The 24,677-nt window shown below is 48.2% G+C and overlaps 1 protein-coding gene across 1 annotated transcript; it reads left to right on the forward strand.

Moving 5' to 3' along the window:
- Positions 1-1,980: 1,980 nt before the first annotated feature.
- On the forward strand, positions 1,981-22,563 carry CIDEA (cell death inducing DFFA like effector a). Its single transcript, XM_044243642.1, has 5 exons — positions 1,981-2,074; positions 12,173-12,317; positions 13,155-13,301; positions 20,139-20,320; positions 22,113-22,563. Exons 1-5 carry the CDS (start codon positions 2,037-2,039, stop codon positions 22,258-22,260), a joined length of 660 nt encoding a protein of 219 aa, XP_044099577.1. The 5' UTR covers positions 1,981-2,036; the 3' UTR covers positions 22,261-22,563.
- Positions 22,564-24,677: the final 2,114 nt, after the last annotated feature.

Consider the following 24,677-nt stretch of genomic DNA (forward strand, 5'->3'; position numbering starts at 1 on the left):
CTGACCTTCTTCCCTCTCATGTTCTCTCTCACCCTCTCTCTCTCTCTCTCTGTCAAATAAATAAATAAAATCTTTTTTAAAAAAAAGTTTTCTACAAAGTGAGTTGAGTTGATTTGCCTGGACCCCATTCTCATCTATCAGTCCAGGGGTGTGCTTTTTCGTCCCTGTGGGCTGCTATACCAACATACCCCAGAATGGATAGCTTATGGACAACAGAAATTTACTGCTCGTAGTTCTGGAGCCTGGAAGCCTGAGAAGTCAGGGTGACAGCTAATGAGAGCTCTCTTCCTGGTTCACAGCTGCATCCTCCCATAACAGAGGGAGCTAGGGATCTTTTCGGAACCTCTTTCAGAAGGCATTAATCGCACCCTCCTGGCTGAAGAACCTTCCCAAAGTCCCACCTCCTAATAACATTACACTGGGCATTAGGACTTCGACACATGAATTTGGGGATGGGACACAAACATTCAGGTCATAGCAGGGTATCAGCGGGAGAAGCCCCAACCCCAGTGGCATCCAGCAGAAGACACAGTTCTGCGCTCTGTGGCTGGGGAGTTCCCAGCAGGCCCTCTCGAATCCAGGACTCTGGAAGGAAATTGCTCTTGGCTTCAACACACCTTCCAGCAGTCAAATGAGGTTCGTTTTTATTGTTTGTTTGTTTGTTTTTTAAAGATTTTATTTATGTATTTATTTGACAGAGAGAGAGAATGTGTGACGGAACACAAGCAGGGGAGTGAGAGGGAGAAGCAGGCTACCCCCCAGGACCCTGGGCTTATAACCTGAGCTGAAGGCAGATGCTTAATGACTGAGCCACTCTGGCGGCCCCAAATGAAATTTGTTGACCCCCACAGACCTTGAAGAGGAATAAGGGTGTGCTTGTTTCTGTGAGCTGACTTGAGGAATGCAGACAGAGGAGCCGTGTTTTGGGTGACCAAGTCAATGTGCTAAGACAGAGTTGAGTCAAGAGAAGGGAGGCACAGGGCAGGCTACAGCTCTTGGGAAACACACAACAGGGCAGCCAGCAGTTACCAATAATTTACGGAGCCAGTCACTCGACTAAGCACTAGAACTCTATATCCTAGAAAGTTTCCACTTTTTAAAGCGCTGGAATGAAGGGACTGCTGCTTCACACCATAATCTACTAGAGGCTTCTGCTTCCATTTTGTAGGTAAGAGCCCCGGAGAATCCCTGACACGCCCCCTGCCGGCTTCCAAGGTCTACAACAGGCCAGAGTGCGTCTCCTGGGATGGTTATTTGTGCCAGAAAGCCCTCAACAAAATCCCTCTCCGCCCTGCTCGGCTTCTGTCTTGCCTTCCTTACTCTGAGAAAGTCCCTTAATATGAGCTAAAATATTGTTAACAAAGTCCAGCGGTTCCTTTACCTCTCTGATCTGAACACGCTTCTTACAGCTCCCAAATGCCCATGATACAGCCATGAAGCAACCTGAAAGGAAGGGAGCCCCCCAAGCACCTGAAGGGCTACGTGTCCAGGTGTCTGCAGGAACCTCCTCAACTTGCCAACTGGCTTGCGAGCTTGGAGCGGGACCTCGTGGACTGCAGTCCCGGCGCCAACCCAGCTGGCCCCCGGGGTAACTCCTCCCGCCCCTCATCTCCTACCCCACCCCGGCCTCTCCCCGCATGGCCTGGGTTTGAAAACAACACGTCTGCCTTTTCACAGTCAAAGCCACGCTATCCTGGCTGGCGATGTCGCCAATTTCTCCAACTCCCAGAACCGGCAAGGCAAGCCTAGGCTAACAACGACCATCCGGAGACCCGCGGAGCAGCTGGAGGTCGAGAGTCCCGGGTGCCGTCCTCTGCAGCGGTCTGCGAGAGCTGTTTCTCCCGGGGGCCCCGAGGTGGCACTGACCGGGGCGCACTCCCAGAAGGCCAAGCCGCGACCTTCGGCTGCGGAGAGCCCATTGCCAAGCTCCTCGCCCCGCGCTGGGCGGGCCGGCGGGGGCCGGGGCGGGGCTGGCGGCAGAGCTTTAAGAGGGCGCCGGCGGGCAGAAGCGGAGCGTGTGAGGGGGGACCCCAGCGATGGAGACCGCCCGGGACTACGCCGGAGCCCTCATCAGGCGAGTGCGGCGCGAGCCCGGCTCAGGGCCACGCCTGAGCGTCCCCCCGCTCCCCCACGTCCCGCCGCACCCCCACGTCCCCCCGCGCCCCGTATCCCTCTGAGCGCCGTAGTCCCCTGGGCCCCTTGTCCCCTCTGCGCCCCGCGTCGCCTTGCATTTCAAGCACCCCGCACTCCGGAGCGTCCCGCGCCCGTGCGCTCTGAGTCCCACCGGCGCCCGGTGTCCCCCGACGCCCTGGGCGTTCTGCTGCCCCCTGTGCCTGGCATCTCCGTGAGCCCCTCGGCTCGCCTGCACCCGGGGTCCCCCGGCACCCCTGGTCCCCGCGACTCGGAACTCCCCGAGGCAGCGTCCCAGCCCACGCACCCAGCCTCACCTCTGGTGCCCACGCCTTTGGGCAGCGCGGGCGGGCAGAGCCGGAGCCGGGCGCAGGGGTCCTTCCCCTCCTCCAGCTGGCTGCAAGTGCCAGGTGTGGCGCTCCCGAGCTGCGCGGGCATCCACGGAACAGGTGACAGTGGTGAATGCGGGAATGGCTGAATTTCTTGCTGGTGCTGCAGCCGCGCGTTCAGATCCTCGAGGGCCCAGTCGCGGGAAACCCGGGCAACGCCCTCAGGGTGCGCGGGGACAGGACTTCTAGGGTATCTCGGGATCGCAGCGGGAGCTGGGGCCCTGGTGGGACACTCGGTGGCTTTGGGATGGCCCAGACTTACCGCTAAAGATGAGTGAGGGCTCTGAGCTCCAAGAGGAGGTGTACTGAGCCGAGAGCACCCCTTGGGCTTAGAATGCGCCGTGACCCCCTGCTTGATGACTCCACCCAGACTTGTAAGGATGTGTTTGGAGGGAAGCGCTCCCCTTCTCGCCACATCTGAAAGCTCCCTCGTTGCCCTCGGAGGGACCAGGGGCCCAGAGAAGCCTTCGGAGTCCTTCCCCGCTCTCCCGGGGCTTTGCCACCCGCTGGTGGGGGCGAGGACCCAATTTCTGTTCATCTTCATACTGATGTAGGAAAGAACGTTAGGGTTCCAAGCCTACTGCCTAGAAAGAATTCTTAAGAGGTCTTTGATGCAAAAAGGTGATTTTTATTAAAGCAGGGGGACAGGACCCGTGGGCAGAAAGAGCTGCACTAAGGTCATGAGGAGTGGCCCATTATATACTTTCAACTGGGGAGGGGTTTAGGGATGGTGTGGGCCTTCCAGGTGTTTTGGAAACAAGGTTTCCTGGATCCCTAGGGGACTAGGATCTACTATTATTATCTACTATTATTAGGAAAGGTCCTTTATTACTGTTTAGTAGAAACTCTGTCCTGAGACCCTTCAGATGTTTATGGGTGGGTCATATACTTGGGGGATGACTGCCAACATATATCTTGTGGGGTAGATCTAAAGGAAGTTCCCAAAGAAATTTTTGTATGTTAAAGTAGACATAAGATCCTAGGGGAGGAAGGGGGGTTGGGCTAGGATTGTCTTTTGCCCTTAGCAAAGCATTAACATTCAAACAGTTGAGTCCCTAGAGGAATGTCACTCTGCCTGTTTTAAAGGCTTGTCAATGAGCTGTGGGTAGTAAGGAAACTTAATAATGTCTCTTCTGCTTTTGTTTCCCACTTCAGTATCTGACATACCCTATTCTGTCCTTGTTAATAAAATCCAAATATTGTATGGAAGTAATTTTTAAGTATAGATTAATGGAAGGGATAGTGCTTCTTTGAAGATCTTCGAAGTGCTTCAAAAAGGATAGAGAAGCCCTTGAGTTCTTTAAAATGCAGGTTTTCAAAGGTGACTGATCCCATTTGTAGGAAAGGGCAGAGGGACAGCGTAGGTTGAAAGGAAAGGGTGGCAAGGGAGAGCCACTTTGCAAAAATCAGTGTGATCTATAGAGGGCTGAATTTGCTGTGTGCAGCACTCAAGGTTAGGAAAAATAGCTTCCAGAATGTACATGTGGTCTGTCTAAACTGCATTGGCTGTCTCTTTAAAAATAAACAACAACAACAAAATCCAAAAAAACAGAAGTCAAGTAGTAGGAACCAGGAAGGGTGAGAAACAGACTTGCTTCACGCGTCTTCACTAAAGCATGCTAGTATAAAGGTAAAGCCTTGGGTTTCTTTCCTTTTTTGTTCCTCTCTTTCTCCTCTTACAATTCCGCCCCAGGGGGTAACACCTGTTGACAGTTTGGTGTGCAATTCTCAAATACGCAAACACACACATTCTGCAACTTCTTGTGAGCCCTGGGGAGGGGGCAGGCTGAGTTTTAAGGACCAGTAAGTAGGCACTAATTCCTTGCTGGTGTTGCCTGGAGCAGGAGATGCTTGTGGAATGAGGGCTGACCCCGCCCTTCCCCCTGATTTCCTACAACGGGATATTCAGATCCAAAATGCAGCAGTGCGAGGCTCCCACTGGGTCCAGTGTGTATGGAAGCCACTTGCTTGTGAAATGTTGGCAAATCAAAACATAAGCAGGGGGACACCTGGGTGGCTCAGTGGGTTGAAGCTTCTGCCTTCAGCTCAGGTCATGATTCCAGGGTCCTGGGATCAAGTCCCGCATAGGGCTCTCTGCTCAGCAGGGAGCCTGCTTCCTCCTCTCTCTGCCTACCTGTGATCTCTGTCTCTCAAATAAATAAATAAAATCTTAAAAAAAAAAAAAAAAAAGGAAATGTCTACTCGAAGACACATTCCTTCTGAGCTTGGCAAAATCTAAAAATAAGTAACCATTTGTTAGAGACACACTGTACAGTTCTTTGGGCGGGGGGGGGGGGGGGGGAATCCACCTGCTTCCAAACTAAACTGGAAGAAAAACAATCTATACTACTTGTTGAAAGGAAAACACTTCTCTTCCCTGTCCTTTAGAACCATGTCCAGGCTAAAGACCCGTGTGAGTCACAGACAAGGTGATGGCCACATAGTTACAGTCTTGCTGGATTTGTCTCCTACTTGTTCCTTCATTTTAACCTAGATGGCCCTAACTCTTTCATTAGTAGATGACTGCATTCTGCCAAAGAAATAACTTAATCTACATACTCCTCTTTTTTTAAGGCCAGCAATTTTAAAATCTTAATCCAGTCTTTCGTTTGTTAATTGTCTGTGATCCCTCAAGGTCATAGCCATGGTGAAAGCAGCTTGAGGTCTCTTAACAGAGCTCTGGACATCAAGGATGCCCACACCTGCGTGTGTTGTCATAGAGGAAGCTCCTCAGCCTTTGTGTCTGTCCGGGAGCAAGAGCATTCCCACCGACCTTGAAGTTGTTACAGAGCCGAGAGATACTATACTGTGTGCAAAATTGCTGCGTTTGTTGCTATTTGGTACATCTTTCCTTTGCTTGAACAAGGATCTCTAGGTTGTGGATAGTTGGCATTTCAGGACACATTTCACACCGTCTTATTAGTGACCTAAGCAAGGAATTGCATTTTCTACAAGTAACTCTCATTGGTTACTGACGCTTACTCCTCCGTGGGTCTAAACTGTTATTTTAATAATATTTCAAAGTGTCAAAAGACTTCATGGTCATACATACACTGAATCCTCTTCCTGCATCAAGGATTTCAATAGGTCGGTCAAGGCCCAGATGGAAGCCGGGCGCAGGACCATGTGTGAAGCCTGGAACTAGGCCCCTGTGCTGTTGGGATACTCCTCCAGCTGTGGCCATTGAGTTAGACCCTGACACTGTCCCTACTGCTCACCCAGATCCAGCCAGACCTGATGACCGCTTTTCAATCCTGTCTTTCTCTGCACCGCTGTATTAGACATCACCACTTCCCTCCCTAATGTCTTTGTTGTCACCAGGCTTTGGTGGTAGTGCTTGGTTGACTTGCCTACCCGTGTCTGCGCTTACTTACTCTCGGGTGAGTTCCTCCTTTCCACCTAACAAGAAAACGTGGGGCTACTCAGACACCAAAACATTCATTTCACTCCGGATGTTCCCTGGGGAGTCACTTACGCGGCCTGACAGCCACCTCGTCACGGCTGACCCCAAAATGTTTCTCTCTGGGGAAGACTTTGTTCCCAGGCCTGCCGTTTTCCTCCTCCTTCCACTTTTGGAAGAAACGTAAGTCCATTGGGTAACATAAAAACATGCTTTTTTTTAATGCCCTGTGGAGGCTGGCTTCCATTTCCTGGTGTAAAGCTCACATCTGTCCATCTTTGGCTCGTTGCTCTATTTGCCACCCTATACTAAGTTGAGCCTCCTCTGTTCCCTCAGGGAAAAACACAAAGATTTCTCTGTTTTCCTCACTTCTGGGAGTTATGCCCCTTCCCAGTTTTTAAGAATGTTCTATGAAGTCTGACTTCTCTTTTTGTCTTGATTTCCCCGAAACAATCTGTTTCCTCGAACAACCTGTTTCCTGGTTTTTCTTTTCCTTTTAGTGAACTGTTTCCTTCCTGCTTCATAACTTGTCTGCACTTTCCCAGGAATTAGAGGGTGACTGTGGGTTGCTGGGTGGCTCAGTTGCTTAAGCATCTGCCTTCAGTTCGGGGTGTGATCCTGGGATCCTGGGATCAAGTCCCGCATTGGGATCCTTGCTCTGCAGGGGGCCTGCTTCTCCCTCTGCCTGCTGCTTGCTCTCTCTGACTCTTGCCCACTCTCTCTGATAAATAAATACAATTTTTTTTAAAAAGGGCATCTGGGTGGCTCAGTCGTTAAGTGCCTGCCTTCGGCCCAGATCATGATCCCAGGATCGTGGAATCGAGCCCCTGCATCGGGCTCCCTGTTCGGTGGGAAGCCTACTTCTCCCTCTCCCACTCCCCATGCTTGTGTTCCCTCTCTCGCTGTCTCTCTCTCTGTCAAACAAATATATAAAATCTTTAAAAAAAAAAAAAAAGGTGACTAACGTGTGATGTATCTAATCCAAGGCTTCTTGGAGCTCCTATCTCGACTTTGATATATTAAGATATTGAGGGGAGAATGGCAACACATTTTAGACATTATGCTGATAGCCAGTGACCTAGATTTTCCTAATAGGAGGACCAGGAGTGAATTGGATCCGTATGTTGCTTTGTTCAATTAGCTATCTTGTTAGCCCTGCTGCTCCTTTAGCTGGAACAAAGTAAATAATCCTACAATAATTGTTAAATCAGTTTAGTGTACATAAAATTCCATACAACCACTTTTTGTATTATCCATAAGAGAGTCTCAATTTTATATAATTTGATACATCAAATATTCCTCTTGTTCCTTAAAGGGAATGGCAGGATTTAATTTTCATGTCTCTGAGGATTTTTTTAGGTGTGCTCTAACAATGAGCCACTACCAGGTTAGGAAACATAATGGGGAGGAAGAACATGGACTCTATATCCCCCCCCCTTTTTTTAATTGAGGGTGGCTATCTTGAGGGCAGCATGGAGAGGGAGGACCAGAAATCACTGCCAGCACTTACCTTGTCTGAAGTTAAAAGATAATAAGGACTCTTCATGATCAGCTGCACTATGTCATTGGAGCACAGGAGCTCACTAAGGCGTGATCGCTTGCATCCAATGAGGAGGTGTAAGACCTCAACTAACTAGGTCAAAGCTGTTTGTGCCCACAAGGTGTGCCGTTGGCCTCTAGCGCCTGGACCTAAGATTCCAGGACATGAACTTTGTTCTCCCATTTCTCTGATCTTGTCTTAGGCTGTCTTTTACTCCGTGAATAGATTATATGCCAGCAGTAGCCTAGGGGCTGTGGGGAAGCCAGAAAATGGACACAAAGACCCTGGCCTCAGTGAGTACGGATTCTAGAAGGACTCCTGGTTCATAGCAATGAATTCCTGCTTTGTGGGGAGAAGAGAAGCTCTTGCGGGAGAGATTCCAGGGTGGCTCTGTCCCATAGGAGGGTTTTCACCATGTGGGGCAGACACCATGGTGCAAAGAATGGGAGCTGGACTCAAACCCCTGTTCTAGCACTTGCTAGCTCCGACCTTAGTCATTTCTTAACCTCTTGAGCCTCCCTTTTGCTCAGCTGACACATCTGTCTTGCCAAGTTGTTAAGTAATGCACTAATGTGCCCAGTGTCGGGCACTGAGTGGAACTAGTATCCTTCTCTTCCCATAGGGACTTGGCCCCCAGAGTTGTAAGTTTCAGACGCCATATGTAGGTTGCCACCAAAGCCCAATCCTAAATGTAAAGCATAATATGGAAAATCCTCACTGCCCAGTCCACCAGATCACTGGAGATGGAACTGTGAGTGGGTTCTCTGCAACGTCAGCTCAGCATAACGTAGGCATCTTGTTCATGGGGTTGTGTAACCAAAGAACCTGGTGTAACTTCTTGTAATCAGGGCCAAAGTTCAGAGGCCGTCTGCTGGTCTCACTGCTGTGTGAGTTCAAGGCTTGATGCACTCGTCGGGTCTCTGCTCAGTCTAATGGGGCACCACAGTCCCTTTGCAGTTGCCTCACTAGGAAGAGAAAATGCATGGACTCTGCCAGCCTGGAAGGGAAAGGAACTGTCTTTTCCTTCTTAACTGAGTGACCTTGAGAAAACACTCTGAGCCTCAGTTTTCCCATCTGAGAAATGGGGTGATGCTTTCCCTGTAAAGTTATGCTGGTAATTAGTAATACATTAAGAGTTAGCACAAGCTGGCCCTAGCGAGTGCTTGGATGTGACCAGTGAGGACACACTAACAGACGCATCAGATCTGAGCTGACAATCCAGGCCTGACTCCTAGAACACCAGTTCATGGTCAGGGCACAGGGATAACATGCTGGCTATTATGGAAACCTTGCTGAAACTAGCTGATCATTCTACAAGCATGAACTTAACCTGACAAATTTTGGACAAATTTTGAGAGCTGGCTCATTGCTATACTACCGGGTTTTCATATAGAAAATAACTCGGTATATCACTGAACTTTTCACTACGTCCATTTGTAGAGTTTCAAGTTAGACCACATACTATTTAAAGCATATATTGTGTAGTGCTAGTCTAGGTATTATGGGAGATACAACAAAGACGACTGTTTGGGAAAATAAAGCATAGATAAATAAATAACATATGTGTAGCTATGAATGTATGTGTGTGTATATGTATAAAATAAAGTATTAATCCTAGGCAATAGGCATTCACAAAAAGTACAGAATTCTCTCGAGTTTTAGCCTTCATGGGGTTAATCTAGACAAGATACTATGTGTCAGAAAACAGTGATGTGGAGCGCCTGGGTGTCTTAGTGGGTTGAGGCCTCTGCCTTCAGCTCAGGTTGTGATTCCAGGGTCCTGGGATCGAGCCCCGCATCGGGCTCTTTGCTCAGCAGGGAGCCTGCTTCCTCTCTCTCTCTGCCGGCCTCTCTGCCTACTTGTGATCTCTCTCTGTCAAATAAATAAATAAAATCTTTAAAAAAAAAAAAAAGAAAGAAAGAAAGAAAACAGTGATGTCCTCACTTTGTATCTTCTACAAGGTTGCCCTAAAAAATAAAACCATTTTCCTGAATGTCACCAGATGGACTATTTGTCCAAATTGTCAACAGCTCTTTGAGCACCTGAAATCGGTAGGCACCGTTCAGGTTTGGGGAGAGCGAAACCATACATGCTGTTACCCCAGGGGCTGTGGAGATTAAATGAGGTCATGTGTCACTTATCCCAGCACCTGACATGAGGCAAGACCCACCTGACACATTCCTTACATTACTATTCTTTTTTTTTTTTTTTTAAGATTGTATTTATTTGAGAGAGAGAACATGAGCAGGGGGAGTGGGAGAGGGCGAAGCAGACTCCCCATTGAGCAGGGAGTCCAATGCAGTGCCCAATCCCAGGACCTGAGCCAAAGGCAGACGCTTAATTGACTAAGCCACTGTTTATATTCTTTTTCCCAGGTGCCCTGTTTATATTCTTTTAAATAATTTCTTTATGGATATATTCCTAAATATAAAACAGCCCCTAGTGCTGGGTGGAAACTACACGTTGCTAGACTGATCTCCAAAGAGACCGAAGCCACACCTAGTGCCACAGCAAGATGCATCTGTTTCCCCTCATGGAGTTATTTTTAAATAAATTCTTGCATGTTTGTTTAAAAGCATGGGGTAGTATGTCAAAGGTGGCTTTGCATTTCTTTAATTGCTATCGAAAGCCTCCTATGTCCCCAAATACGCAAACTTGTCTTACTCTTTGGTGTGCGGCATCTAGATAAACTTCATGAGGTCAAGAACAGGCGGCTGGGTCCTAATCCCCCCTCTGGCTCCTCCCAGCTCTGGGGCAGCTCTCTGGCCTGATTTCCCTCATCTGCAAGTTGAGAAAGGACTATATCATAGAGTTTTCTGAGGAGTAAGCAAGTAATATTTACAAAGCAAATGTCAGGGTGCCTGGCCGGCTTAGTCAGTGGAGCCTGCAACTTTTGATCTCGGGGTTGTAGGTTCGAGTCCCACGTTGGGTGTAGAGATGACTTAAAAATTAAATCTTAAACAACAAAAGTGTTTGTTAAATAACTACCAAAGCTGTGAGCTTCTCATTTATTCCCAATTATTTATACACTATATATTTATATATATATATATATATAGAGAGAGAGAGAGAGAGAGACTATTTGTTAGGTAACTAAAATTTTATAATCAAGGGTTTGAGATTATTTTCCTCAGAAAATTGTCTTGAGGGCCACCTGGGTGGCTCAGTGGGTTAAAGCCTCTGCCTTGGGCTCAGGTCATGATCCCAAGGTCCTGGGATCGAGCCCCACATCGGGCTCTCTGCTCAGCGGGGAGTCTGCTTCCCCTTCTCTCTGCCTGCCTCTCTGCCTACTTGTGATCTGTCTGTCAAATAAATAAATAAAATCTTTAAAAATAAAAAAGAAAGAAAAAAAGAGAAAATTGTCTTGATTTGGTTTTGTTAGTTACTTTCCTTCTCCATGTTAGTTTTTTTAATAGTGAAACTTTGAATTAATTCTTTGTTTAGTGTGGAACTTACTCCAAAGTGTCATGTGATATGTGGCCCAAAGTTCTTTTCCTTCTTGTTATTCCAACCACAATTGTTAAAGTGTTCTGTTGTTCCTTGCTTATTCTTTTTTTTTTTTTTAAGTTTTTGTTTATTTATTTCTTTGTCAGAGAGAGTACAAGCAGGGGGAATGGCAGGTGGAGGGAGAAGCAGGGTCCCCACTGAGCAGGGAGCCTGAGGCGGGGCTTGATCCCAGGACCCTGAGATCATGACCCAAGCTGAAGACAGACACTTAACCAACTGAGCCACCCAGGTGCCCCTATTCCTCATTTATTATAAGTTAATTTTTACAAATGAGTTTATTGCTTTAGTGACCATCCCTGGCTTAGTCTTAACCGTACAATAAGTAACTTTTCTATGTGTGTGTGTGTGCCTAATTCTTTTTTTTTTTTCCATCAAAGATTTATTTATTTATTTATTTGACAGACAGACAGAGATCACAAGCAGGCAGAGAGGCAGGCGGTGGCGGGGTTGGGGGGGGGGTAAGCAGGCTCCCCGCTGAGCAGAGAGGCCGAAGAGAGGCTTGACCCCAGGACCCCAGGATTATGACCCAAGCCCAAGGCAGAAGCTTTAACCCACTGAACCTCCCGGGCACCCCTATAACTAATTCTTTGACTCTGCTTGGTCACTGCATAGCCTCTGGAAATCTTTTTCTTTCCTTTTCTTTTTTTTTAAGATTTTTTCAGCCGTAAAATCCATGTTTGCAGAATAGAATTCTTATTTCTTGTTTGAGTTTCTTTTCTCAAATAGTTACTACAGGGACTTTGAATGTTCTAGTAAAATGAGTATAATAATATAATGGTTGTGTTTTTTAATGATATATCTATTACTCATTTATTTTTTTGGATGTCAGGATATATATGTATATATATAAAATTTTCAATAATTTCTAAGTATTGATTTTCTTTCTTTCAGATGCAAATATGAAAACTGTTTTAATTTTGTGTACTTCAAACCTCTCTATATGTTTCTTAAAGATTTTATTTATTTACTTCACAGAGAGAGAGATCGCAAGTAGGCAGAGAGGCAGGCAGAGAGAGAGGGGAAAGTAGGCTCCCTTCTGAGCAGAGATCCCAACTCGGGGCTCCATCCCAGGATCCTGGGATCATGACCTGAGCTGAAGGCAGAGGCTTAACCCACTGAGGCACCCAGATGCCCCACAATCCTCTCTTAAAAGACTCTTTTGAAGGTTACATCTACGATATTTTTACTTTTCTCCTCCATTTCCAGGCCCCTGAGGTTTATGGGATCACAGACCAAGAGAGTCCTACTAACCCCCCTGATGCACTCGGCTCGCCCTTTCCGGGTCTCCAACCACGACAGAAGCAGCCGGCGAGGGGTGATGGCCACCGGTCTGAAGGACCTTCTCAGCAAGGTGCAAGGAAGCACAGTGCCTCCCGACCGCTCACAGGAAGGCCCCTGACTGCACACGGGGCTCTGATCTTGGGTACTAAGCCAGTGCCAAGACAGAAATGTCATGGCCTCAGAGACCCCAAGGGGAGAAGAAAATAATGAAGGGGAACATTAGCACTTCTCTGGACCATAAAAGATTTAGCTGCAGAAACAAAGGCCTTAAAACTGATAATGTAGCCTGACTTCGTTGACAAGGGAGAATACAGGGAAACAGCGGGCTTTGGAAATCTGTTTTTGGTTTTAAGTCCCAGGAAAGAATAGTCTTTAATCTAAAACAGTGTCCTAGATCACCAAAAAAGGAAGAATCCGGAGTCTGTGGAGTTGGGTTGGAGGCATAACCCAGACAAAGACACCCACGGAAATAAATGAGCATCCCACACTCAGACCTTATAGCAAGAAAGATGGCTCTCTCTTGTATTGCTGCCTTATTCATTTTATTTGCCAAAATCAGTAATTATAGAAGCTGAATGACTCAATGTCTTAATTTGTCTCATGCCATTGAAATCTCTGAAGAAGAGAGAGCCACTAGAAATCTAAAATTCTGACGATTCACAGACCTGTACCCCTGGGGCTAATAATACATTAAATGTTAATTTAAAAAAATTAAAAAAAAGAAACCTGAAATTCTCTTTTTCCAAGCAAAGACTAAGTCCTACACCCCAGTTAAGGGAGATCTTTACCATTGAAATTTTAGCAAGTTCAGAGAGGACTTTGGAAACTATAACTTAAAGAGTGGCTCCGAGGGCTCAGAACAGAATCTCCTGCTTTCTTCCATGTCTCTGATGCATTGCCAGTGCAGACCCTGGAAGCCTTGGTTATCACCAGCGGACTGGTCAGTTTGGTGCTGGAGGAAGACGGGACCGTGGTGGATACGGAAGAGTTCTTTCAGACCTTAGAAGACAACACGCATTTCATGATCCTGGAGAAAGGGCAGAAGTGGACACCGGTAAGTAAAACACTTATCCAAACAGCTACTGGGTAGACTTTTTACTTTTTTTTTTTTTTCTAAGATTTTATTTATTTATTTGACAGACGGATCACAAGTAGGCAGAGAGAGAGAGAGAGGAGGAAGCAGGCTCCCCGCTGAGCGTAGAGCCCGACTCGGGGCTCGATCCCAGGACCCTGGGATCATGACCCGAGCCGAAGGCAGAGGCTCTAACCCACTGAGCCACCCAGGGTAGACTTTTTACCCACAAAATGCGTTCCCTGGTTTGGTGTTGACTTGCCCTCTTTCTAAATATATACTTTGCTTCCCCTAATAACCAGGTCTGCAAACTTTAACCGGTTGCTTCAAAGTATTTCTAGGAAATTTAGCATCTTAGTGAGTGAGCCTAAGCTATATGATTTGAAGCAAATCATTTTTTAAAATATAAGTTCAGTTAAAAAACATATAGTGTATTATTAGTTTCAGAGGCAGAGTTCAGTGATTCATCAGTCATATAAACACCCAGAGCTCATTACATCAGTGCCCTCCTCAATGCCCATCACCCAGTTACCCCATCCTCCACCTACCGCCCCTCCAGCAGCCCTCAGTTTGTTTCCTATGATTAAGAGCCTCTTAGGATTTGTCTCCCTCACTGATTTTGCCTTATTTTTCCCTCCCTTCTCCTATGATTCTGTTTTGTTTCTTAAATTACACATATGAGCAAGATCATATGATAATTGTCTTTCTTTGACTTATTTTGCTCAGCATAATACCCTCTAGTTCTGTCCACATCGTTGCAAATGGCAAGATTTCATTTTTGATAGCTGCATAGTATTCCACTGTATATCTCTAGCATATCTTCTTTTTTTTTTTTTTTAAAGATTTTATTTATTTATTTGACAGAGAGAGATCACAGGTAGGCAGAGAGGCTGGCAGAGAGAGAGAGAGAGAGGGAAGCAGGCTCCCCGCCGAGCAGAGAGCCCGATGCGGGACTCGATCCCAGGACCCTGAGATCATGACCTGAGCCGAAGGCAGCGGCCCAACCCACTGAGCCACCCAGGCGCCCCTCTAGCACATCTTCTTTATTTGTTCATCTGTTGACGGATACCTAGGCTCTTTCCATAGTTTGGCTCTTGTCGACATTGCTGTTATAAACATTGGGGTGAGGTGCCCCTTCCAATTACTACATTTGTATCTTTGGCTAAATACCCAGTAGTGCAATTGCTGGGTTGGAGGGTAGCTCTATTTTCAACTTTTTGAGGAACCTCCATACTGTTCTCCAGAGTGGCTGCACTAGCTTTAAAGCAAATAATTCTGAGGAACAGGTTTAGGCCAATAAGTACCCACAGATCCTGTTAAAGTACGCAGATGTGACCATTCCTTTAGCCAATGCAGTTGAGTAGGGGTGTGTGTGTGTGTGTGTGTGTGTGTGTGTGTGTATGAATTTACAGTGAGTTAGAAAGGTAAAAAAGTTGAATAAAGGTTTCCATATCCAGGAAAACTACAGATTATATATCTCTTGGATAATCAGGACTTTACACCCAAAAGTGTAAAGCAAAATATTAAAACATATTTTATATGCTTACTGACCTTCAACAAAGGAAAATCCTCAGAGGCCAAAACTTTTATGGGAGCCAGAATCTAGAGAAGCAGCTTACCTGCGAGCATCTCACCTGTGCCCACCCACTCGCTGCAGTGACTGAGGACTGCAATCTTGACAGGTCCCGGCAGGACAGGAGACAAAGCTTTGGGCTGACACAGGGTAAGGGGCCAGATTAGAGATGCCCACATAAAGCAGAGAATCTTAGTCTCTCCTAAGAATCCGTGTACACAAGCTGCCTTCATGAGGTTTTAAGGACTCTTGATTCCAAAAACATCCAAGCCAAGAGTTTAGTTTCCAGAGCCCCGGGGAAGGAAGCATCAATAAAAGGAACGTATTCATTGAGTTTTCTTTGTTCATATCTGGTCCCTCCATCCAGCCCCAGAGTCCTGGAGTTGATTGCGTCCCCATGTACCAGTAGGAGCAAATAGTCTCAGAATGAGCATTGATCTGGGTATCATTCCTAAAATTCCAACAAATGTGAGTTCACAGTCAAATCATAGAATGTAAGGACTTAAGGCACTTCTGTGAGAGTAAGCAGAAATAATGAAGTCGGACCTCCAAAGACATCAGATGTTGGAATCACCAGGCAGAGTATAAAATAAGTGTATTTTGGGCTCCTGGGTAGCTTAGTCAGTTAACCATCTGCCTTTGGCTCTGGTTGTGATCTCAGGGCCCTGGTATTGAGTCCTGTGTCGGACTCCCTGCTCATCAGGGAGCCTGCTTTTCCCTCTCCCACTGCCTGCTGCTCCCCCTGCTTGTACACGCTTCTCTCTCTCTCTCTCTCTCTCTCTCTCCCACTGCCTGCTGCTCCCCCTGCTTGTACACGCTTCTCTCTCTCTCTCTCTCTCTCTCTCTCTCGGTCAAATAAATAAATAATCAATCAACCAATCAATCAATAAAATAAGTGTATTTAAAACATCCAAAGCTATTCAAAAGTTAGACGGGACAAGAGGTAATCAGGACTAGGTAGACTTCAAAGACTCAGATAGAATTTCTGGAAATGCAGTTAAAGTCAATGGAGACAGGCAGCACTGAAGAGACCACTTAAGAAGGTTCTGTGATGCAGCACAAGAAGGTAGAGGTGAAAACCATTAAGGAAGTTGGAGACAGGACTGAGAGGGTCTCAGAGATGTTTGACATTCTTAGGATTTTTTTTTAAAAAAGACAATGCATAAATCACTTTTCAAATGATACATTTCATTAAGAATTTTATTCATCAGGGACGCCTGGGTGGCGCAGTTGGTTGGACGACTGCCTCCGGCTCAGGGCGTGATCCTGGAGTCCCGGGATCGAGTCCCACATCAGGCTCCCAGCTCCATGGGGAGTCTGCTTCGCTCTCTGACCTTCTCCTCGCTCATGCTCTCTCTCACTGTCTCTCTCTCTCAAATAAATAAATAAAAAAAAAATCTTTAAAAAAAAAAAAAAAAGAATTTTATTCATCAAAAGATACTATAAATGTAAAACAATAAGCCCCAAGTGGGTAGAATGTGTTTTCGACAGAATCCAACAAAGGATTAGTATTTGATAAATGTAGGAATGTCCCAGAAACCAGTTATGGAAACAATGAACGATCTGGTAGAAAAATGCGCCAAAGACAGGGACCGGTATCTGCAGAATGGACAATAAAATCTAGGGAAAAAAAATCTTCAACCTTATTGGTGATTAGGAAAACATAAGTTAAGACCATAATAGGATACTGTTTTATACCATTAGATTTGGTATTCTGAGGCTTTTCCAATTTTTTAAGCTATGGAGCAATGAACCCTTTCCACTCCCACCAGCAGTGAAAACAGTGTCCCTTTACCCCATAGAACTGAAGCACCATCTACGACCCCGGCAGTCCTCTCCTAGACATACACCCTGCCCGCAGAACCCCGGCCTTGGGCTTCTATGTCAGTACACATAAATTAATACTCTAGGGTCTCTTCCTTGAATAAAATAGTCTTCAGCTGTGACAATGCAAGACGTACAGCTCCAGGCATCTCGATGGATTAATCTCATCACCTCTGTTCAGTGAAAATATCAGAATAACCCATTAAGCAAGGGATCTTAAAGCTTTTTGACCTCAGGACCCCTTTACACTCTTCAGAATGAATGATGACCCCACAATAGCTTTTGTTTATGTGAATTTCAGTAGACCTGTAGATCTCCATCAAGCAGAGGTTCTCAACCGGGGGGGATGGGGGGCAGTCTTACCCCTTGAGAGGCATTTGACAGTGTCCGAAGACATTTTTGTGGCCACAACTAGGGTGAGAGGGTTATTGCAGGATTGGAAGAGCATAGGGTGAATTAGACAAATCTTTTAAAAGGCCATCTTGCGGGACGCCTGGGTGGCTCAGTTCGTTAAGCGGCTGCCTTCGGCTCAGGTCATGATCCCAGCGTCCTGGGATCGAGTCCCACATCGGGCTCCTTGCTTGGCGGGGAGCCTGCTTCTCCCTCTGCCTCTGCCTGCCACTCTGTCTGCCTGTGCTTGCTCTCGCTTCTCTCTCTATGACAAATAAATAAATAAATAATCTTTAAAATAAAATAAAAGGCCATCTTGCGCCTTTTTGTTGGAGAAAGATGTTGTGGGCAGAATAACAGCCTCCCGAGATGCCCACAGCCTAAACCCTGGAGTCCGTGAAGGTGTTACTTTACTTGGCAAATGGACCTAGCAGGTATGGATAAGTTAAGGATCTTGAGCTGGGGAAATGGGCCTGGGTAACCCGGTAACCAGTGTCATCACGGGGTTCTTACAGAGGGACAGAAGGGTCAGAGTGAGGGCCAGACACAGGGAAAGAGGAGGGGAGATGTTAGCAGCCAAGAACCTGGAGAAGGAGAGGGGGCCCCGTCTCCCCTGGAAGCTACAGAAGGAACAGCTCTGCCAGCTCACTGGACTGCTGACCTCCAGATTGTTCTGGTCTAAATCTCCGTTGTTTCAAGCCACTGAGTTTGTAGTCATTTGTTACAAGAGCAACAGGAAACTAGCTAAGAAGGGAAGGGCGGTTTTTCTGTTTGTTTTTATAACAGACACTGGGGGAGTGGGCCTTCTGCTTGGGTGGGCGCCAGGAGACTGAGCTGGAGAGCAGGGCGCTGAGAGGCTGTGGGTGCAAATAATCCTGTGGGGCGGTGTGTCCAAGGGGGCAAGAGGCCTTGCAGCTCCGCAAGAGGCCTTGCAGCTCCCAACAGCCTGCTTGACAAGTGACTTGGGACCCGTGTCGTCTCTTGACTTAGGCCTTTCAACCTTCTTCCCTCTAGTGGAAATGGGCACCTTCAAGGTGATTATAAGAGCCTTGTAGGTGCGTATTTTTTATACCCACCTTGTAGGTGCGTATTATTTTTTTTTTTTTCCATATCCGTGAAGCCAATTGTATTTCACTCTAACGAGAACGGCCACCCCAAGAAATAGCCACCAGGGGTCGCCCGTCTTCAGTCCGAGCGCGGGGAGGCCTGGGAGGGCGCGGAAGGACCAGGCTGCCTGGCGATCCTTTCTTCTTCCTTAGCCAGCAGGTCAGAGAAATCCTTGTCCCCGTGGAGCCTGTGAGGGCTGATTTTGATTTAAGACCAAAACTCAAGGAAGACATTTAGGGGGAATAAGATACAAGCTTCTGTATATCAGAAAGGAACATGAAGCAGTGAGAAAGAACAGGGGGCAGATTTTAGGTAAAACCCTCCTTCTCATTCCGTAATCTTTTTTTTTTTTTTTTTTTAAGATTTTATTTATTTGACAGAGAGCAAGCACAAGCGGTGGGGAGCAGCAGGCAGAGGCAGAGGGAGAAGCAGATTCCAAAATGAGCAAGAAGCCCCAAGTGGGACTCGATCCCGGGACCCCAGGATCATGACCGGAGCTGAAGGCAGATGCTTAACCCACTGAGCTACCTGTGCACCCCTCATTCTATAATCTTAATTTTTAAAAAATATGTTTCCTAGGAGTGCCTGGGTAGCTCAGTTAGTTAAGAGTCCCACTCTTGATCTCAGCTCAGGTCTTGATCTCGGGGTCATGACTTCAAGTCCCCATTGGGCTCCACATTACTTAAGAAATAATAATGTTTCCTAATTGCTGGACAGGTAGTACCCCCTAAAGAGGCAGCTGGACCCCTCGTGCATTAAACAACTTGTTGTGTATGTCCTGTGTGGAGGAGAGAAGAGTGGTTCTACCAAGAAGTGGGTACTTCTGGGAAATTTATGTTTTACCTTCACCTAGAGTCATTGTTGTCATTGGTGAATTTAACATTTCCAGCCTCAACTCCTCCCAAACCCCAAGGTTCCTGAGACGTAGTAACTGGATTGATTGTGTACTTTTGAATCCTGGATCCTGCAGGATCCCTGCGCGGAGCCAGCCCTGGGGAGAGTCGCCCCTGGCACAGCGTCCATCCGTTCTTGCTGTTTGCAAAGCTTTCTGTGTGGAAGACGTTCCAGGGCTCTTTGTAAACCTGGGGACTGACAGTGGTCTCTGGCTTTCTCCCCTGACCTGAAGGGTCTACTGATGTTTCACGATGACCTCCATGGCAATTGGAACCAGACAGCTTTCTGTGTCCCCAGGAGGTCCGTCCGCATTCGTCCCGGGCGATAGCTAGAAAGCAGAGGCAGCCCTGGGAAGTTCTCGCCCTGTCCCTTGCTTAATTTATTTATTTTTAAAGATTTTATTTATTAGTTTGACACAGAGAGACACAGCGAGAGAGGGAATACAAGCAGAGGGAGTGGGAGAGGGAGAAGCAGGTTTCCTGCCGAGCAAGGGGCCTGATGCGGGGCTTGATCCCAGGACCCCGGGATCGTGAACTGAGCCGAAGGGCAGAGGCTTCATGGACTGAGCTCCCCAGATGCCATGCCCCTTGCTTTAGTCACTGCCTGCCTGGCAGCCTCTTGTGAAATGGAAATAGCTGTCCACTCCTCTTTGAGAAGACTGTGCTATACTCATGAGATTGTCCCCATCGATCAAGTCACCACGGGTGAGCCTAAGGGACCAGGCCGAGTGTGCTCTGTACCTCATGTCAATAGTGCAGTCATCCTAGAGTCCGGGCCCCGGAGCCAAACCACACTGACCCCGAGTCACTAAACTGTGAAAGTAGCTTAGGGAAGGATCGTTTCTTACGGGTTAGGACACGGGAGCAGTGGGGGCATACTGATCTGCCAGAAACATGCCTCAAGTAATTAGCAGCTCAGTCACCAACAGATTGGAAGCCAGCAAGTCAAGATGGGCAAAACCTAGAATTATGGGATGCACACGTCACAGCTGGCGATGTTCCTGAAGTCCCTCCCTCCTTCCTTGGTTCTAGAGTGGCAACTACATCTCAGCTCGCCAGCAGCCAAAGAAAGCAGGGATAGCAAGGGTCACCTTCGACTTGTACAAGCTGAACCCCAAGGATGTCATTGGCTGCCTCAACGTGAAGGCCACGATGTATGAGATGTACTCAGTGTCCTACGACATCCGGTGTACAGGAGTCAAGGCCCTGCTGAGGTAACACTTCGGGGGGCGGCTAGGGGTCTGGGAGCTGCATGGGCGCTGCCTGGGGGGGGGGGGAGACCCGTCCCCAACTCACTGCTCTGCCCTGCCATGCCCAGCCCCATGGAGGCCCTGACCTGATCTTCACTAATTCATGTTGCCCTCTGGTAGTTTATGCCACAGACTTCAGTCAGGGGACAGAATATTGAGCCAATTTTTTTTTTTTTTTTTTTTTGGTCCTTCAGAGACCACTAAATACAACATGGAAACAGAAACTAAATAATAAGTATAGAGAAGAACCAAATGTCTTTAAAAAACGAGGGATTGGTCTGAGCACGTTCTGTGTATTCCCCAGGAATGCTCTGTGGTTGTGACTGGACAGCCCATCCCCCAAGCCCTGAACGGAGGGTCCCCTGCCCTCCCTCCCAGTCTTGCCTGTGAGCCACCAGCTGTGGGACCTTTAACACGCAGCTTAACCTCTCTGAGCCTTAGTTCTAACGTCTTTAAAATGACAAGGCTGCTTCCAAGTTCTTTATTAATGGATTGGCTCTAAACACACCTCCTTCTGTCTTCTAGTAAAGTCAGATTGATCCTGTAAATACCTAATTCCTGTGGAGGGATGGATGAAGGGGAGAGACTGACAGTGGCAGAAGGTCTTTGAAGCTAATCTAAAAAGTCCTGGCACAGCCGTTCAGGGCAGGGGCCCCTGCTTCTCCAAGGGCAGGAGAACTTCTCTCCACAGGCCCTGTCATCCCTGAGCCCTAGCGCAGGGCAGGAAATGCTCTGGAAATGGGGCTGGTCTCCCCTGATGAGCACAGAATAGGCTCCGCAATGGCTTCTGGGTGGCCTCTGTTTCCCACTCAGACCCATCAGGACCCATCAGCCCCAGACAACTGTGGCTGTCCCCGTGTTGAAATCTTGACTCCCAGGAGAACTTCCTCCTCCCTCCTGAGATGGGAGAAAAGAGCTTGATTGATTGATTTTTCTAAAGTGAGACAGGAGAGTTAATACCAACTTAGAAAAGTATAATGAGGAAAGTAAACCTCACCCCAAATCCTGCCTCAGCAAACTCTTTCTTGAGAGGCCTCCTTATCCCTAATTCTTACCATCTGAGATCCGATGGTCCCACAAGGAGCCACAGGAGTCATCAAGATCCCCACATTGAAAGCATCACACCAGGGTCCTGTCATGGGACCCCAGGGGCTGGGGCTCTCCCAACCAGCGTGGCTGATGCCCAGGCCTTGAGAAATGACAGACCTTTAACACTGGAAGGAAATCCTTTTGCTTTAGACTCGGTAGAGAATAAGAATTTGAGTTAAAGCCGCTTTTTTAGCCTGGAATAACAGGAAGGCCAGGCTCAGCCTTAGGGCCAGAGCAGGGTTCAGGTGGGTTGTCCCAGCTCCCCTAAGCAGTCTGGGTCACAGGGTCACTCTCCTCCAGCCTGGTTTTCCTTCCACACCTGACTTGCCTGATTTTAATAACAAGCCCCCCATACCCACCCAAGGTGGCCAGAGTAAGCAAGCAGCCAAAGGACAGGACACACCGTGCGCCTTCCCCGTGCTTCCTAATTACTGCACAACAGGCCACGTTTGGAAGTGGCTGGAGGAAAGGTGGTTCCAGGCCTCCTGCGTCAGCATCTGCCCATTAGCCAGCCCTGGGGGGCTGGGAGTGGTTCCCTAAAGCAACCACACGCAAGCAGGGTCTGCTCTGAGCCCATGTTTGGGGAGTGGTGAGGAGTCCAGCGCGTCTGCCCCTGGCTGGCCCAGAACACCCGGCCTGATGTGCGCCCTTGCTCCCTTCCTTGCAGGAGCCTGCTGCGACTCGTGTCCCATGCCGCCCAGGTGACTGGACAGCTGCTCATCTACACCGGCTCATACATGCTCCAACTGCTGGGTGACACGGAAGGGCCGGCTCCTCACAGGTCACACTCCAGACGGGGGTTCACGTGCGGTTAGGGAGGCCAACCGCAGGGACCCAGCTGGCTCTTGACCCAACCATTCCCTCTCGAATGATAATTTTGAAGACGCTTCTGTTCTAAACCACACACACTTGGACACCGCGGGCACCTGTGCTCGGGTGTGGCACCCAGCGGGGAGGAAGGAGCTGACGGGGCCCGTGAGATGGGGGCTGCCCAGTGGGATGCCCCGAAGGCAGGAGAGGTGGAGGAGCCTCGGAGGGCGAGCAACACACACACACACTGGGTCTTTCAGCTCCTCTCCTCTGTAATAAACCAATCCCAAGAGCTACTTTTCATTCGGGTAATGCCTCCTTGTGCCTCTTTCCTGTTCCAAACAAGCAAAACTTCTATATATAAGCAAAACTCAGCCAGAAGTGCTCTGCTAACAGATATAATCACTTTTATTATTTATTTATTTATTTATTTATTAAAGATTTTATTTATTTATTTGACAGATCAGAAGTAGGCAGAGAGGCAGACAGAAAGAGAGAGTGGGGGAAGCAGGCTCCCGGCTGAGCAGAGAGCCCGATGCGGGGCTTGATCCCAGGACCCTGAGATCATGACCTGAGCCAAAGGCAGAGGCTTTAACCCACTGAGCCACCCAGGCGCCCCAGATATAATCACTTTGAAGTCTTTGTTTAACTAATGGGCTCGATCCCAGGACCCTGAGATCATGACCTGAGACGATGACAGACACTTAACCGACTGAGCCACCCAGATGTCCCCATGTTTTGTTTTGTTTTGTTTAAGTTATAGGTCCTGAATGAGCCCCAAGGGACCCAAAACTTTAAGAACCTGAAGTTCTGGAGGTCTTCAACCCATGCTTATCGCTTAAAAAAAAAAAAAAAAAAAATCACGCAAAACCCCACAAAACTATTTGAAACCCAGACCTGATGATACATGGCACTAGTGGACTACGTCTTTGGTTCCTAATGTCACCGGGGTTATCAGGAGGGACCCCTGACCCAGGTGGCTGGGAGCCAAGGGGGTGGCTCTCACTGCAGGCACTGCTGGGGACAGGCCCTCAAGTGAGGTAGACAGGAATCTGTACTCCTCGCTCTCGGTCCTGCTTCCCTCTGAGTTAGCGTCTTTTTAGGGGGCCCTCCCCACATGAAAGTGAAATGCCAGCTCCCCGAGCAGGAAATCCTGGGGCTACGTGGTCTCCGGGACCCAGGGGTGAGGATGTGACATGTGGGGCCACACACCGGGTCTGACAGGCTCAGAAGGATAAACCCAATCACACAGATGGGGTCGGGACAACGGCACTCCCCAGAGGAAATTGGGGTGCCACTACTAGAATAAGGGGGAGCATGATTTGTCTCCTAAGATGCTAGGAGACAACTGTTCTCCTACTCAGATTTGTGATTTTCCTCTTAGGAAACATTACCCTGGAGGCCTTTCTCCTTTCCTGGCCTACAGTTCCCTGAGAAGAAACCCCAGCAAAGAATGTCCCGCATGGTTTCTGCAGCTCTTGCCCCAGGCCCAGCCTTTTCCCGGGGGTCTCCGCCTTGCTGCCCTTGACACACAGTCCAGAGATCCTCCCACATTCCCGGTGGGCAGGCCTGCTCTGTCCCTGGGTCTCTCCAGTCCTGAGCTGCCCACTTGGAAAGGCTTTCCCTGGCATGGAGATGAGGAATGGCAGTGTTCCTCAAAACACAGCCTCTGCGTTTAGCATCGTGACAAAAGAGGCACTTGGCGCACCCCGTGCCCTCTTCTGTTTCATTCTCCTTCTAGGATAGGACGCTGCAGGGACATAGAGGCTGTTTCGCAGGAAAGGCTCAGAAACCGTGCCTTTGAGGGACCATAAAAGCCTCCTGATGAAGGTTTCCTATATAAGGAGCTGTGCTGAGAAGCCTGCCCTCTGCGGGCTGGGGCTGGGGCTGGGGCTGGGCCCGGTGCTCCAGGAGGAAGGAGAAGGCCCCAGAAACTGCTCACATCTCACTCGCTAAGCCGTCTTTCCAGCACCTTCAGAGGAGCCAAGCACTGGCCCTGCCTCTCCCTGACTGAGGGCTTGCGTCACTTCCCCAGGATTCTGCAGTCCTGGAAAGAGACTGCCCGGCTTCCAAAAAAGGAATTTTCCCTGATGTGTCTGATCCTGTTGACTCAGCCGGTGCCCTCCCTTGGTGTGTCCTTTTCCTCACCGTGTCCACGGGGCACCCTGGCCTGTTTTGGGGGTAGGGGAGTTAAGCAAAAGGGGAAAATGGGGAAATGCCGCCTCATCATCAAAAAAGGGGATCCATTCAGAAGGACTACTTAGAGTCTGGGAGCTTTTCTCTTGCCCTGATGCTGTGTGGTGCTTTACTGGGTTGGAGCAGCCCTGACAGAGCTCTCAGGGAAGGCTAAATCCGGGCCTCAGGGTTCCAGCTTCGAGGCTGTAATGCTCAAGGCCTGCGGAGAGGAGAGGCAAAGGCTGAT

This window comes from Neovison vison, chromosome 3 (genome assembly GCF_020171115.1).
Source record: "Neovison vison isolate M4711 chromosome 3, ASM_NN_V1, whole genome shotgun sequence".
Classification (NCBI taxonomy): Eukaryota; Metazoa; Chordata; class Mammalia; order Carnivora; family Mustelidae; genus Neogale; species Neogale vison.